The 15,467-nt window shown below is 33.6% G+C and overlaps 1 protein-coding gene across 1 annotated transcript in view; it reads right to left on the bottom strand.

Annotated features, from left to right (window-relative positions):
* Positions 1-5,165: 5,165 nt before the first annotated feature.
* The window catches only part of LOC106461987 (carbonic anhydrase 1-like), a 28,334-nt gene continuing 18,032 nt past the window's right edge, over positions 5,166-15,467 (bottom strand). Inside the window, exons 2-7 of the mRNA XM_013921856.2 lie at positions 15,165-15,215; positions 11,562-11,729; positions 10,575-10,726; positions 8,643-8,732; positions 5,815-6,039; positions 5,166-5,629 (exon numbers count right to left, since the gene is read on the bottom strand). Coding sequence (XP_013777310.1) covers positions 5,387-5,629; positions 5,815-6,039; positions 8,643-8,732; positions 10,575-10,726; positions 11,562-11,729; positions 15,165-15,215 — 929 coding nt within the window. The 3' untranslated portion in view covers positions 5,166-5,386. The remainder of the gene's footprint in view (positions 5,630-5,814; positions 6,040-8,642; positions 8,733-10,574; positions 10,727-11,561; positions 11,730-15,164; positions 15,216-15,467) is intronic.

Genomic DNA, 15,467 nt, shown 5'->3' with positions numbered 1-15,467 from the left:
CTCGTTTCTTCTCATGAAACAGGTTTGCAGATATCCAAATTCTCCTCCGGTGAATGCTACAGCGAATATAAAAAGACCAATAACAACAATTTGGTTATATCAGTTGAAGTCTGAGTTGGGTCTTGAGTCTTAAATGTGTGCACAATGAGCTTGAACCAAGAGATATGGTGGCTGATTGAACAGACATTGGCTTGGTATTAAATGGTATATACAGGTTAGAATTCTTGGAGGTGATGTTGAGTTTCTAGTGGAGTCTGGAGTAGTTGGGATCTTGCCACGTATCAAAATTTGTGAGTGAGGCCATCACAATGGTCATTTAACATGAACTTCATTCTGGCAAAAGGTGAAAAGCTAGGAGTGAGTAGAGAGCCATGTCTCTGGGTTTGTCTGTCACTGTCACTTACTGAATGATGATAATTATTTCTTAGTAATGAATCTAGTACAGAAAGACCATCTAATGCTGAACAGATTGAATTCATCAACACTGGACTGCATGCATGTTGAGAAAAAGATTGCAATACCTCTGAATGAGCAAGTGGTGTTTCGTGTTGTGCTATGAATGGAGTTTAGTGCATTTTCACCATCTCGCGACAGTGATAGAACTGATGCACCGAACACGCCGTTTTAAGTTCAGAAATCAAGCTGTATTTGCTCAAACAGGTATCTGTCGAAATGATATTTTTATACATTTATTTTATGTAATTCGCAAAGCAAATGAAAAGCATTTTCATATTTACATTTCTACGGAGCTGTGAGGAGCTTCACCTTTAACAAATACAATTATAATTTGTTTAAAAATTTTTCTCCCCATCGCCAAGCATAGGTTTGCATTTGATGAAGAAACTAAAAACTCTTGTGGTTTTCCTTCTCTTTAAATTACTTTATAAATGCAGTCTCCCGATCTACCTATTTTGCAGCCTCACAGCATCTGGTGTGAACACCTACTAATGTAGATCAAATTAGCACATAGCTAAAGGAAAAGTTAAAATACCTTGGAATAGAAAGTATTACAAACTAGATCAGTATTACAATGCAGATCAGTAAAGTAGTATGAGGAATAATGTGATTAGATATATTTCGTTTAGACCAAACCACAGATCTGGGAGATTTTTTATAATTTCTTTAGGCATTTTTTTGCATTCTTCAAAACGTGTTCGTGTTACATTGTATTTTTTTGAATGCTGCAGAAATGTTATTATCTGACAATACATAAGGTTTATTATTACGTTTAAAGAGTATGGCAGGAGACGACAAATTGCTCTGGAGAATCAAATGTGACACAATTCCTTATTTATTGAATATTATTGTTACGTTTATCGCATTCGAACAAAATAGATAAACGAAATAACTTATCAAAATTTAAACGCCAAAAATGCAGCAAAATATTGGAAAATAAATAGGCCTAAAATATGTTATAAAAGCAAGTTAACTACATATGTTTTTCCCACATTCTTCTTAATTTGTCAGTTGTGGCTCAAAATCAATGCTGTGTAACAGTAGCATTTCAGATCTGTTTTTTATCTGTCATAAGTCACTGATAAATGAACTTTTTGTTCAATAAAAGAACTCATCAGTTCGACTGAATGATGAGAGACAAGACCTTTTATGATACGCTTTTATATATATATATATATATATACAGTATAAAACATTAAAGTTAAGATTTAAACACCGAAATCCAGTGAAATATTAGAAAAAGCAATAGGCTTAAAATTTTTATTAAACAATATATATGCAGTACTATTTCGTACCACCAGTTTCCTAAAACTTGGATTATTTCTTCTGGCCGATGAGAGGGCGCAACAATACCTTTTACTGACCGACCCGTTCTTTTACTGGTACTTGAATGAAACGACGTAATAATAATAATAATAAAAAAAAAAGAATATTTTGTCTGTTATCTTGTAGCCCAACTGAAGAGTTCTGGCACTGAACGGAAATATTAGTGGGTAGTGACTTGTAAGATACAAAATTCTCATAACGTTAACATAATAGAGCCGAGATAACATCACAATATGGCTCTACGCATTACACCGTATTTGCTTATTGTTGTGTAAAACGCTAGTGTGAAATAACTAAACCGTTTTACAAGTGGAATTTATATTCATAAGGTAAACTAATAATGTGTATGTCTTTGAGATTAGTAAATTCTATTACAACGAACCGTTTTCGTTAATCCTGCTGATGGTGAACTGTAGTGAGGGCGGTAAACAGAGGGGAGCTTGCTTGGGCTGAAGGTACTCTAAAACGCGCTGTAGCCTCTCATGTAACCCCTGCAACCAACGAACAACGCTTTCATGTTAGTTTCCTAACTTCCTACTCTATGTGTGCTGTATGTTTTTATGTAGCCCACCTCAGTCCCTTCAACGGGAAGAGGCTGGCCGCTGGCGCAGCCCCTGGTGAACTGTATGGTGACCGAAACGTCGGTTAATATAATAAATAAACTTAAAAAAACAACATTAGTGGTTGGTGTCAAGTTTGAATAACTGTAGAAAAAATATGTATAAACTTCTTACTGTACTTGAGTGATTATTAATATGGCGTGTAAAGTTAACATTGAAATTCATTCTAGGATGCTCAGGTCAGCCTTAGGTTCATACTTTAACTGCCCTGACGCTTTCTTGCGCGACCCCTCTTTCTTTTTTTTTTTTTAATCAGTGAAAAAGTGAGTTAAGTGACGAGATGGGATACCCTAATACGCACCAAAATATTATATGTGTTGTAGTATTCACTTATTATTTTCATTAATAAAACACTTCATTTTACATTATTGCACTATTGCCTCTCCTAATCGCTCGCCCCTCCAAGAGATCATTTGCGCTCCCCGATGGGGTCCCTCCTTCACTTTAGGAAACGCTGTTCTAAGGTGGTGTTTGTCCACCTGAACGACACCTTAAGTTCATAGTGAGCTAAATGGCCAGGTCAGATACCTTTATGGCCAAGAATAGCCGTCCCTAACTTTGAACTGCATGCCAGGGGAAGGTAAACAGTCAATAGCATCCTCCGCCTGAAGTGTCTACTCTTAACTGAATAACGAGGTTGCCTGTCGCTTTTATAACTCACCTCGATTTGAGGGTGTGAAGCGCGTTTAGTAGTACCACGTATAGAAACCGAGACCTTCGGATCCTCAATCCGATATGCTAACTAGTAAGCTACACTTGGGCCTCTTCCCAACCGAAACAAATCTCAGTCAGGTAAGTGACCTTCTTAAGTCCTCTGAAACATATTTAGTAACCTATTTATTTCTGCTTAAATTAACATGATGTTAAAGTTATTGATTAAAAATGATATTTCCTTTCAGTATTTATCACATGTCTCCCAGTGGCTCAGCGGAAAGTTTGAAGGCTTATAAAGCTAAAAATCGGTAAAATACTTTAATTTCAATTCATATTTCATGAAACAGTTCAAGCAGAACATCAAGTGATAAAGTCTTCATTTTGAAAACTGGCTTCTGTATTATGAATAAGGTAAATAAAACAATAGGTGCATCTCAGCGAAAACCAAAACCACTTTCAGTGTGTCCATAAAAAATTTATTTTATGATAAATACAATTAATGATAGTGCTGCTAATGTATTTTAATAACATACATTTAACAAATATCCATTTTTAAGTTAATGCAACTTCTAAAAAGGAAGAAATATATGATTATTAACAACTCAAGACATTTCCAGATATTGCAATAAATCACCTTCATATCTGTTGAAAAAAATCATTAAAACCTTGAAACTATAATATAATTTTGTTTATTTTAGGCATCTTTACAGTTTTTTTTCTTTCCTTGAAAATATAGAAGAGCAAAACTAATTATTAAAAAAAAAGACAACATGCAAATTATTTTAATTAATTAGAACTGGGCAAGTACAAATAGAAAGATAAATAGATAAAACTTTCAGGAATTTGAAGTTACTTAAACTGATAAAATGTTTCAAATTTATAACAATTACGATAAGATGGAAACATGGAGGTAATAGATTATTGTTCATTCTATCATAAATGCAAAATCGTTTTCATTTTTCCAACTTACGATGACACCAACAAACACGTCTTCTAAGTACAGTCAGCTATTATGCACAGGTTATAAATTACCTCGTTAAGTTTATTTGTAAGTAAACATGATTATTCAATGATAGCAGTCTTTAATCGTAAAACTCATTAATAATTTCATAAATGACTGTAACTAAAACCTTTCATCCTCCACACTTCCCTGTGGCTTGTATATTGTAACCTAAAATTAAAAATATCCAATACAAAATGAGCAACAAAGTTGAACTACCATACTGAAACTTATACCAAAATAATGATGAGAATACAAAGCTGTGATGACTAAAACAATCTGAATTAACATAGCTGATATTATTTTTCGTTTAGTTAATTACATAATTTACAAGTAAACTACAAACAATTACATTTCTTCCAAATAGACATTACTATATTAGCGAATACCTTAAACACTTGATCAAGTTACATAAATTATATATTTATCACACAATAGTTACTTTTGTATATTTCGTGGTTAATTGAGATTCTACTTATATATGTATCACCGGTTAAATATACTTTAGAAGCGTATGTAGAATTATGCATTTAAGAAGTCTAAAAAGTCCTAACTTTAGAAGTACCACTAAAATGCTACTACGTCTTTTGAACCAATGAAAGTAGGCTTAACATGGCTTACTATAATTATTCTTGGCTAAAAGGCTGTATATATGTTACCTGTGAATTACAGAAGAAGAAATGTAAGTATTATTTAAAGTCTTATAACCAGTTTTTGTGAGTTTTGTGCATGGTGGCACGGAATTAACATGGTTTACTAATTCAAATGGATAAAACTACTTAGGGATGTAATATTTGGTAACACAATTATGGGAATAGGAATAACTATTAATATTGTAAGTACAAACAATAAAAACGAAAATCGTGCACTTACTGGGAGCATGCGCAGTAGATATCAATAAGTGACAAAAATTCATTTTTCTCAATCAAATTTGATTTTGAAAGATGCATAACACATTTTAATAACTGAATTATTGGGGACATTCTTATTCTACTTATTAGAAAATAACAGCTTTATAGAAAAACATTATAATAACTGAAATTGTTTTTTTAATTTTTTCTAAAGTACTTGGAATAAAATTTTTGTTCATTTGGATAGCTTAGAATTTAATTTTGTGAGGTCAGTTTTTCATACATTGTTTTTATATATACATTAATTGTTAGGTTAATATCTCAATACTGTGCATGACCACAGAAAGTGTTAATAGAGGCAGATCAAACCATAATCTACTCTAGAAGAAAACATTAGCGAAATGTTTACATTGATTTGAAACGGATAATCGTTACAACTATTTGTGAGCAAGTGTGATGCATCTAAACGTAACCGTGCTCTACTTCAATGTATATAATAGGGTTACCGAACACGTTACTATAGTAGCAAGAAGAGAGGGGAAATGATAAGGCCCTGCGTTATTGTCCTTGTTACTGCCGCCGTGTTTGTCATCATGCCTGCCAGACTCGGTAGCAATCTGAACTGAACGTTGATTGAGCGCCTGGATTGGACGGAAATTGTCTACAAGTGACATTGAGTCCTTATTCGCCATGCCTTCCTTCATATTACGAAACTGTTCCAACTACAGAAAATTAAATAAACAAAACGGACAATTAACAGAAGCAAAAATAATAGTTATTGTTTGCAGTGATTTCTTATTCTAAAAAAAACATATTCATATGAAATTTCTCTTTTCTCTAATAGCACCACAGTAGAGAACGTAGTAAACTATAGAATAAAATACGATTGTTTTGTCTAGTTTCTTACCTGAGACCTACTAATATGAACAGTATCAGCAAACACAGTCCACGTAACCACCTCGCTGCAAGGGGGCGTGGTTAGAGAGCCTGAGTACCGGAAGTAAGGGAATGTATTCGGAAGTAACGACTCCAGTTTTAATTCTTTATCAAGGTTGACTTTAGAGTCTTTGTACTGAATGTTTGACAACTTGTCAATAATAGTTGAAAAGTTTGGATTATCGTCATCAGAGACCTGTTGGCAAATTAAGAGAGAAAATGATTTAGAATTACTTATGTGGCCAGAGTTATGAAACACGGTTATTTCTAAAAATAGATTACAGGCTTAAAATATTACAAATAACTTGTAGACACTAATTATAAATATATTCTAAATGTTCCATTAACTTATTTCAACGAAGAGTACCTTAATATTCAATTAAAATATATTTAAAGCATTTTAAAAATAGCATGTTATATTAGAGTAGAAAAGAATATATGGATGAGAATACCCATTGTTTAGCTCTGTATTTAACAACAAACAAAATACACAATTTATTTATTTACTGATAGTGTAGTATATGATATTTGTAAGCATTTATGATTACATTGCAATTTTTCTATTAACTTGAAACTTAAATGAGAACACAGAGAGCTTTGAAACAAGTGTTTAATAGACACAATAAACTTCGGTAGATTTACTAATGTAAATTACTTAACGTTATTTTGTTAATCGCGAGTGAATGTTGTCATTATTCAGAACAGTTGAATAAGCAACCACGTTGCGTGTGATACTTTAAATGATTTTATATGAGAATTTTATCAGAATGGAAGGAAAGCGACCCTTCAGTTGAGATTCTTAGATCATCACTGTATCAAAAAATAAAATAAAAAATTTAAAAGTTTCTGACAACTGCAGGAGGAAGATATTTGTATCTGAAGTATTCTTAACATCTTGATCAAGTTCCATTAAAAGCTGTTGGTGAAAAACTTACCCATATTGGGATAGGTAGATGACCTCAGGAATATTATTAAATGCACTGTCTGGCCACTTTTTAGGACACCCTGCAGTTGTGAAATCTTCTTTAAAAAGTAGAGGTACTCACCATTGCCAGGAACAGGCCTCGTAATGTATAAATTAACGGTACCTCTTCTGTATATTTTATATTGAACAACCAAGAAATAAAATATAATGGGACTCTGTTCCAGCTTTAAAAAAAAAGGGGGATATCCCACTTGAAAATCCAAATAGAACTGGTACTAAGTTCCGGTCTGCAGCGGCAGAATTTTATCCTTTCACACGCAACAAACATTGTAAATATTTGTATATGCAAAAGAGGCTGATCACGTTACAGTTTGAGCCATAAAAGTGCAGACATTTAGCCATATTACAGTTAATTTGCAATGAGCAAAAGCTCGATTTTGTAGGACCTTAAAAGAGGACATGATATGGGCTAAAAGAAGTAACGTTATTAAAGATTATCCCTGTGTCCAGCCGGAGTCCATCAAGAGGGGAAACTGTAGCTGCCAACCGTTGGTAACTAACAGAGGGGAAAATATAGTTGAACAAACTTGCCAAGTAAAACATACAATAAACGGTGACCCAGTTAATAGGTTTAATCAAAAGTGATCAGGATTTAATTATGTTTGACGGTAATAGGACTTTATTACATACATCATCAAAAACCTGACTGACAGGATTTAGATGGTGCTAAGCGTAATAAATGTTGACTGTGGGATTTCAGTGAAGATCGTAATGTAAAACTATGGAGAAAACCACATGAAACATATCTTTTCAACAATTCAGGATCCTACGGCGCTGTAGGGAAATGTTTTTGTGACGTGGAAGGTGTTATTTTATTCCTTTGGAAGCGTGAACAACATTCAGTGTTTCTGAACGTTGTTATTGATCGGTACAACCCTGTAATACTGGATTACAACACTGTTCTTTCAATATGTTATTGAAACAATTCACAATGGTTGTGTTGCCAAAAACTTTTTCAAAGAGCATTACATCAAATAACCTATTCTTTAACTAGTTTAATTACTAGATCTCAGTTCAACGGAACAATTTTGGAAGAAACTCAAATGTCACACTCGCCTTTATTTCCTGTTCTGACAAGTAATTTCTGTCCATGCTGTTGGACAATTGATATAAAATGTAAGCATATTGCAGGACTCTTACACGCTGAATCTAAGCTGTTACTGCAATAAAAGCCATTTAGTCCGATACTAGGTAAGGTTCCTAATTAAGTGGCCAATCAGTGTGTTTTTAATAAACCCTAGTAGAAAGAGTTCCCATTTTTGGATATGTACGTGACCCGTGAAGTATTTTTACATAAAGGGATGAAATTATACTGAAAACTATAAGAGGAGTAATCTTTCAGTCTTTTGATTTGCATATTTGAATAACAACTGAACTCTGTCGTTAAAATCCCTTTGATACAATGTGACATTTAAAAAGATGTAGAATTTTTGCTCTCCTGGGAGCTATGATGGGGAAAATAAGATATTACTATATCATTTTTCTTGTTCAATTTTGTTGATATTGCAATAAATGTCAACTAATAGCCTCCCCAGTGGCACAGTGGTGTGTCTGCGGACTTACAACGCTAGAATCCTGGTTTCGATACCCATGGTGGTCAGAGCACAGATAGCCCATTGTGTAGCTTCGTGCTTAATTACAAACAATCAGTCAGCTAAGAACATATCAAAATGCTGATAATTTGAGATCCTATATACGAGAGGAACGTTTTCTAAACATCCTCTAAACGTTTTTGAATAGTTGTTTCAGCCGAAAAGGTGATGATAGTTTAATGTTAAAGTTATAAGTATAAACTTTTAAAGCCACATCCTTGCCGTAAAGAGGACTCCAAGAACAGCCAGTCCATCATTGTGGTTGATAGCATCTGAAGGATCATATTTACTGTTGTAGTGTACCAGATGCATCTGCAAAACACAAACATTTAATCAACAAACAACCTAGCTAGTGTAATGTTAGAACTTAAGCTTAAAATAAACCTCTTTAATATTTCGAACCGAATTCTTCATATAAAATCTAACACTTATTATGTAATGCTTAGCATACAAAACTGTCACCACACGTTCATTTAGTTGTTTGTTTGTTTTTGGTGCAATTGATAACTGGTCATACATTCATGGTTTTGTCAATAGTATTTGCTCTTTATTGACACGGCATCTCTAGAGTTTAATGAATATAACAAGCTTCTTGAATACTACTTTAGATAATCTGTGAAGATATTAAGTTCAATAAGAAATTTTATACTACATTTGTATGGAACAAATCACTGTCAATTCTGCACATTTCGACTAAACAGAATACGTCCACATTATTTTAACAGAAAAATGACAAATATATTTATATCTTGCTTCCACAGTACCATCCAAGTTCTAAGATAAAATCTATATATAATTCTAGAATAGACTCCCATTCTCTCTCTAATAGAGGCCAGGTGGTTAAGGCACTCGACTCGTAATCCGCGGGTCGCAGGTTCGAATCCCCGTCACACCAAACATGCTCGCCCTTTCAGCCGTGGGGGTCAATCCCACTATTCGTTGGTAAAAGAGTAGCCCAAGAGTTGGCGGTGGGTGGTGATGACTAGCTGCTTTCCCTCTAGTCTTACACTGCTAAATTAGGGACGGCTAGCGCAGATAGCCCTCGTGTAGCTTTGCGCGAAATTCAAAACAAACAAAACAAACTCTCTAATAGAACGCCATTTTTAACACTAGCCACACTATACGGAAGCTTAATCTTACGATGTTCTATTTCTCGCGCTGCCCTTAGAAATAGTTCATCGACTGTGTTGAATCTGCTGATGATATTTGTACACTATTGCCTGACACCACAGCAAGGTCAGTCTTAGAACACACAAATTGGCAAACATTCTACAGACCCGCCACTCCTCCACTGTATGCGATTTCCAAGACCATGGCTAAGACCATAATAGTTCTTTAGAGATGCATTGAAGCTTGACAAGAGTGTGGTCACATGGGATTGCTGGGATTCAAGTTCTTCAGCCATCTTTCTCATGTGGCCTAAAAGTCTTTATCAACTCAGGTCTTTATCTATCACTTTGCTAATTGTACCATGGTATATGCCTAGCTTCTTCACAATGGCTTTTCAGAGGGGTGGGTGTTCTTCTTAACCATGACTATGGGGGTGTTTTTCCCCATTTGTTTGAGGTATGATTTCAGTCTGTTACTTGCTAAACACTTTGTTGTGCGAGTTTTTCCACTTCCACTAAGAACCTCTGAAGGCTTCTTCCTTCTAAATGTTATTCACTTTGGCTCTACATCGTTGAACAATTTTGTTATACAAATATTCTTCATTGAAAAGGGCTGTGACATATCCTTCCAGTCAAACGTCTATACATTGTGGTATTGCACTACCAAATGGCCAATAATTCGCCGTGAATCAAACATATCACCTAAAATGTTTGTAACTCACATCTGCAGCAACACAATTTGTTCTTATAAAGTGTGAAACTAGCGCTATTGATTATTTTCTTTTATTAAAAGTTCAAATTTTGCAAAAATCGTACATCTATGTATTATTTCTTCAAGAGAAGAGCAAGTTTCTCTACTTTCAGTGAAATTCAACAGTCATAAATGTAAGTCTTATATTTAAGGAAAAGTATCATTTCTTTGTGTGCTTCTTCCCATATCTCGCTTCCGCATCAGGACATCCTATCTAATTTGAATAACGTGCCTCTTACGCCTTACTTCAACAAAACACCTAAACATCAACGTTAAACTACAAGTTATAGTTACCTCTAAAGGATATCGTTTTCCATTCACAGTGTGTTCTGATCCCCTATCATCACTTTTACCCCAATGGAAGTGAAGCTGAAGGAACTTATACATGTTCCCCAAGCCGCCAGCTTTGATTGTTGGCCTTTCGTCTCCTTTTATATCAAGTTGTGCTGTCAAAACGTGTTGTGATATATAACAAGAATTACTTTTCATGTAAAAATGCCTTTTTTGTGAAAAACTATATATATATATAATTAAATGTAATTTTATGGAAAACTAATTAATTTAAAAAAACAAGAAAAAAAAGGTAAACTTTTAAATTAAAGCACAAGATTATACAAGAATTAAACTGTTTCTATATGGAAGAAAAAAACGTAATACGATACTTCTTAGTAATTTGTTTGCAATGGTGGATGTTGGGTGCTGTACTATTTTGATGAAATTATGTGTATTATATCATTGTTATTTAAGGTTTTGTTTAATCATTATGAGGGTGTAATGCTAACTTCAGATGGAAATTTTGCTGGTTAGCTCTAAGGGGCTATTTTCAATAATCAATATTGTTTCCACTTTCATGATTCATTGGGAATGACTACCTTCCCAAACCTAATTGCAAGTAGTGAATGGTAGTTTATGTATGTTGAGTCGTCCACACCTTCTCCTAAGTTAAAGTTTAAAAAATCTGTGAGGCTTACAAAAATAAATTAGATATGATAGATTTCTTTAGATTCCTATCTATCCCAAATCTATATTAGTCTCCCCACTCTGCAACTAGTGATCTGTATTCTGTATTTGCTCTACACAGGCAAAACTCAAGGTGTATATGTTTATATACCTATGTTAAAAATATTTATAATCGAGTGACTATCTTTAGAAATAAATCAAACGAACTAGTTTATATGTCAAATGAAGCCCTATAAAAGTTTTAAAATGCATTTATATATTACACATTTCTTTATAATGAGCTTTGACATACGCGCGCGTGTACACACAAATAAAGCTTACCAGTGTGTCCGTTGTTTTTAATCGTGGCTCCTTGTAGCGGTCTGTCATACCCCATAAAAGAGATTTTTCCCAGTTGACTGTTCATTTTTGCCTTCTTTTTCTCAATATTGATGGGTGACTGCTTGTTTAACTCACAGATCCCAGAGGCAGCAGACCAGTGGTCAGGTCCTGATCAGTTAATACACAAAGATTAATAAATATAGAAAGTTTTTAAAAAATCATATAAAAATCAAAAAGTACAGTGATTTAGTCCTACCCAAATTGTTTCAATAACTCTTGATAATACACGAGGTCTCTTGGGCTACAGACCACACAAGTATAAGTAAAACCCAAAAGTTCAACACTTACCCTATCAGTAAATAACTCTTACTTCTGCACAGGTTTCATCACCTTTAACTTTTACTACTGGTGTTATACTTCAACAAGTACAAGACCAACGTGTTAGAACAACAAACATGTGCACATAAATATTCAAACGACATATTACTTTATATAATTTCCATTATATATGTATACGTACATATAAAAATGGTAGTTAAAAATTTAGGCTAACCCGATACTTTAAATAAAAAAACGGAGAATAAAGAGATATGGTAAAATGCTATAATCATAGTTTTGTATAAAATATCATTAATTACATTTAAAATTCTATCATCTTGAATACATCTTAGTAAGAACAGAGAAAAATACGAGTAGAAATAATTCTTATAAATCAACAGAAGATATGCAAATGGACGAACATATTTTTTTACTGAAGATAAGAAACTAACATCACTTCAACACAAGTGAATAAATGCGTTTGTTCCCAACACAAGCAAACTAACATATAGTTAAGTTAAACTCCCAAAACCATGGTCAAAGGATAACATTACAAACACTCTTTGCTACTCCGTGTGCCATATGCTAGAAACATTCAAGGTTAAGCTATTCGAAGCTTTATTAGGGGTCCACTTAAGATTTTTATAGAGCAAATTTTGTTCTCGTTCTTTAGAATATGATAAATGTTACGCATTAATAAAACAATTGAAGTTTTGATATGCCAATAAACGTGGCAAATGTTAAATGTTGACTAGAACATAGTTATCGGTACAATAAATGAGCCTTAATGAGTATAATCAGTGAAATTGAAGTTTCTCATAGTGAATAATTAAGGAAATCGCGATAAACAAAAGGGAGGAGGATGCAGTTAAATTCATCTTAACTACCCAAACGTCTCTTAAATTACTGAACATGTACCGATAATTATACATAGTCTGGCGCCATCTAGGGTTGTTCATGAACAACGAAGATAAATGAAAAGGAGTACGGGAAGAATTGTGTTAATGGTATAAAATTAGCCCACGAACACTGCACGCTAAAGAAAAATTCAGCCACTTTTAACAGTGACTTCATACTGAATATTCTTTATATAGCAGAGAAGGGTACTATTTCAGTGTTTAAGTTCACATAGAAAGAAACTAGAGGAACACTAACCATCCCTAGGTAGTTCAACATCCAACCTTTAAGCTTTCTTTTCCATGGCACGAATATGTATTACTTACATTTCAGGGCCGGTGCTAGGGGGATGCTGTGGTGGGTCATGCTTCAATGCTTCCCCAAATTTCACCATTACCCACCCAAGTTAGTTCTCCCAAGCGGTTTAAAAAAATCTTATAATTTTTTAAACCGCTAAGAAGAGTTAATTTGGGTGGAATAAATGTGTTTGCTTACATGACCTTTCGTGTAAATCCATATCACTGTATGGTGGCTTCCACAAAAGCTCCACTGCCTCCCCCCCCCCTCCAAGGGAAAGAAACTGGAGCCCCGCAAATGTTTAAAATCGATTTGAGTATATGAAAATGTAAATCTTTGGTAAATTTTAATCATTTCTGGTAACGAAATACTTAAATATCAGTAACTGAATTACTGAATTAATGTACGCAAGTATGGTGGAACGGTTGATAAAACATTGGCTCTTTCATCGTTTGTTTATGGCGAAATGTATGGGAGATAAATGGCTGTATTTTTCTACAATATCATTAAATTAACAAAGACAACTCCTTAGTCTTCATTATCTAGTTTAAATATGCTTCGCAGCTAAAGTTAAAGGTTATTAGTTATTAATTAAATATACATTTCTACACGATAGAAAAGATCTAGCACACACAAGAGGTATCAGAAGAAAATAGTGTATATGAACGGAATTTTCATTTTGTTAGAAAACTTGGGAGGGAATTTTTATTGTATATTGGGCATTTTAACTCCCGAATTCTGATAAATTAGCTTATACTTTCATCCACTGTAGACCATATATCTTTCCCCAGACTCTCCGAGGCCACGGGCGCCTTCACTAGTATGTGGTTGAACGAGTTTCCTCTGTTTATGGTTAGTCTCTCATTAAATAAAACAGCCATTGATTTCGAGATGCGGCTAGAAGATTGTAAATGTTTAGCTTGTGAAACTTAAATCCTTGTTTATTATCTTGCTGACGGTATCAAGAGATGTGTTCAGTTTCACCGGAGTGTAATTTATGGGTCTGATGGTTCTCTTTCCTAACCATATCTTCACGTACCCTCCTAAGCTTTTATGGAGAACACCGAATGTTTCCCTTCAAAATTGTGCTCCATTTAGCTTTACATATTCCTGTAAGCACTTCCAAAAGTCAACTGTGTTTTCTGTATTCCATGCTTAAAAGTTTGAGGGTAGTTATTTCCCTCCCCTGTTTAACAGTAAGCTTGCTTAACCGTGAAGGAAAGCTATGATATGAAATATCTGTCCTATTGGAAACAATTGTTGTGATATGTTATAATAAAACTTTTTTATGGTTTCTCATACTTTATGGATGTTTTCCATTTATATTTAGCAAATATTACACCATATTAACATAGCATAAAATACAGTTTTTTCCTTTGCTTCAAAAATACAACTAAAGTGAATAATTCTAAAACTAACAATAACAAGTGTGTTTTTACTAACATTTCAAGACGATTAAATCCTCATTGGAATAAGTGTTGCAAAAAATATAAGAAAAATAATAACAACTTCAAGAATGTTTGACAAGGGTTTTCTAAAGAGATGTTTTAGTTTAACTCAGCTTGACTCAACTGTTCATATTACGTGGTTCAGTGATTTGTTTTACTTCATTTCAGTTTTCAATCGTCATGAGCGAAGGATTAATTAAATGGTGTTTTTTTTTAATTATTTCTTTAAGGTTATCACAAAATCATCTCTAATTACGAAGAAGTATGTACCGATATGTCGCTTTGTTTCTTAATTACTTTAATAAAAATGTATCATTCAGATTAAAAACTAGTTAGTATGTGTCATATGTATGGGTTCGGACGAGTCCTTTTAATTAACTCTTATGTTACTTTATTATTTGAATGTCATTAATATGTTAGGAATGTGAATAAGAATATTGTCGTCTATCGTCTCTTATTCTACCACCATTGGTTAATAATGCATAAATTATTTCTAGAGAAATCATCATTTTGAAAAGCCTAAAAGAAATTACCTTTGAATGTTTTTTTAATTGTTTTTTGCTATTAAACCACATCGAACTTCTACTACTTCAGATACCTAATGCAATAACAACTTTCAATTTTTAACAAATTATAAACTTACCACTTTCTCCATGATAACCCCACTCATGCTGAGCGGCATATGTCGTGACACCTGGTGGTTAAAAGAAATATCATTTTCAAAATACAATGAAACTGTTTCATAAGTGTGAGAGGCAACTCAATAAGATAAAACACCATGTCATGTGTATGTAACCTTAAAACCATATTGTACGAGTATTCTACGATCTTTCATTTTATTTTAAATGGTCAGGCTGCTTTTATTTTAGCGGAAAGTCATATTGGACTATCTACTGTGTCCAATAACCGGTATATATATATATATATATATATATATACATACTTA

Source organism: Limulus polyphemus, unplaced genomic scaffold (genome assembly GCF_000517525.1).
Source record: "Limulus polyphemus unplaced genomic scaffold, Limulus_polyphemus-2.1.2 Scaffold1071, whole genome shotgun sequence".
NCBI lineage: Eukaryota > Metazoa > Arthropoda > Merostomata > Xiphosura > Limulidae > Limulus > Limulus polyphemus.
Note: the sequence above shows the minus strand (reverse complement) of the source record. Positions and strands in the feature narration are given on the sequence as shown.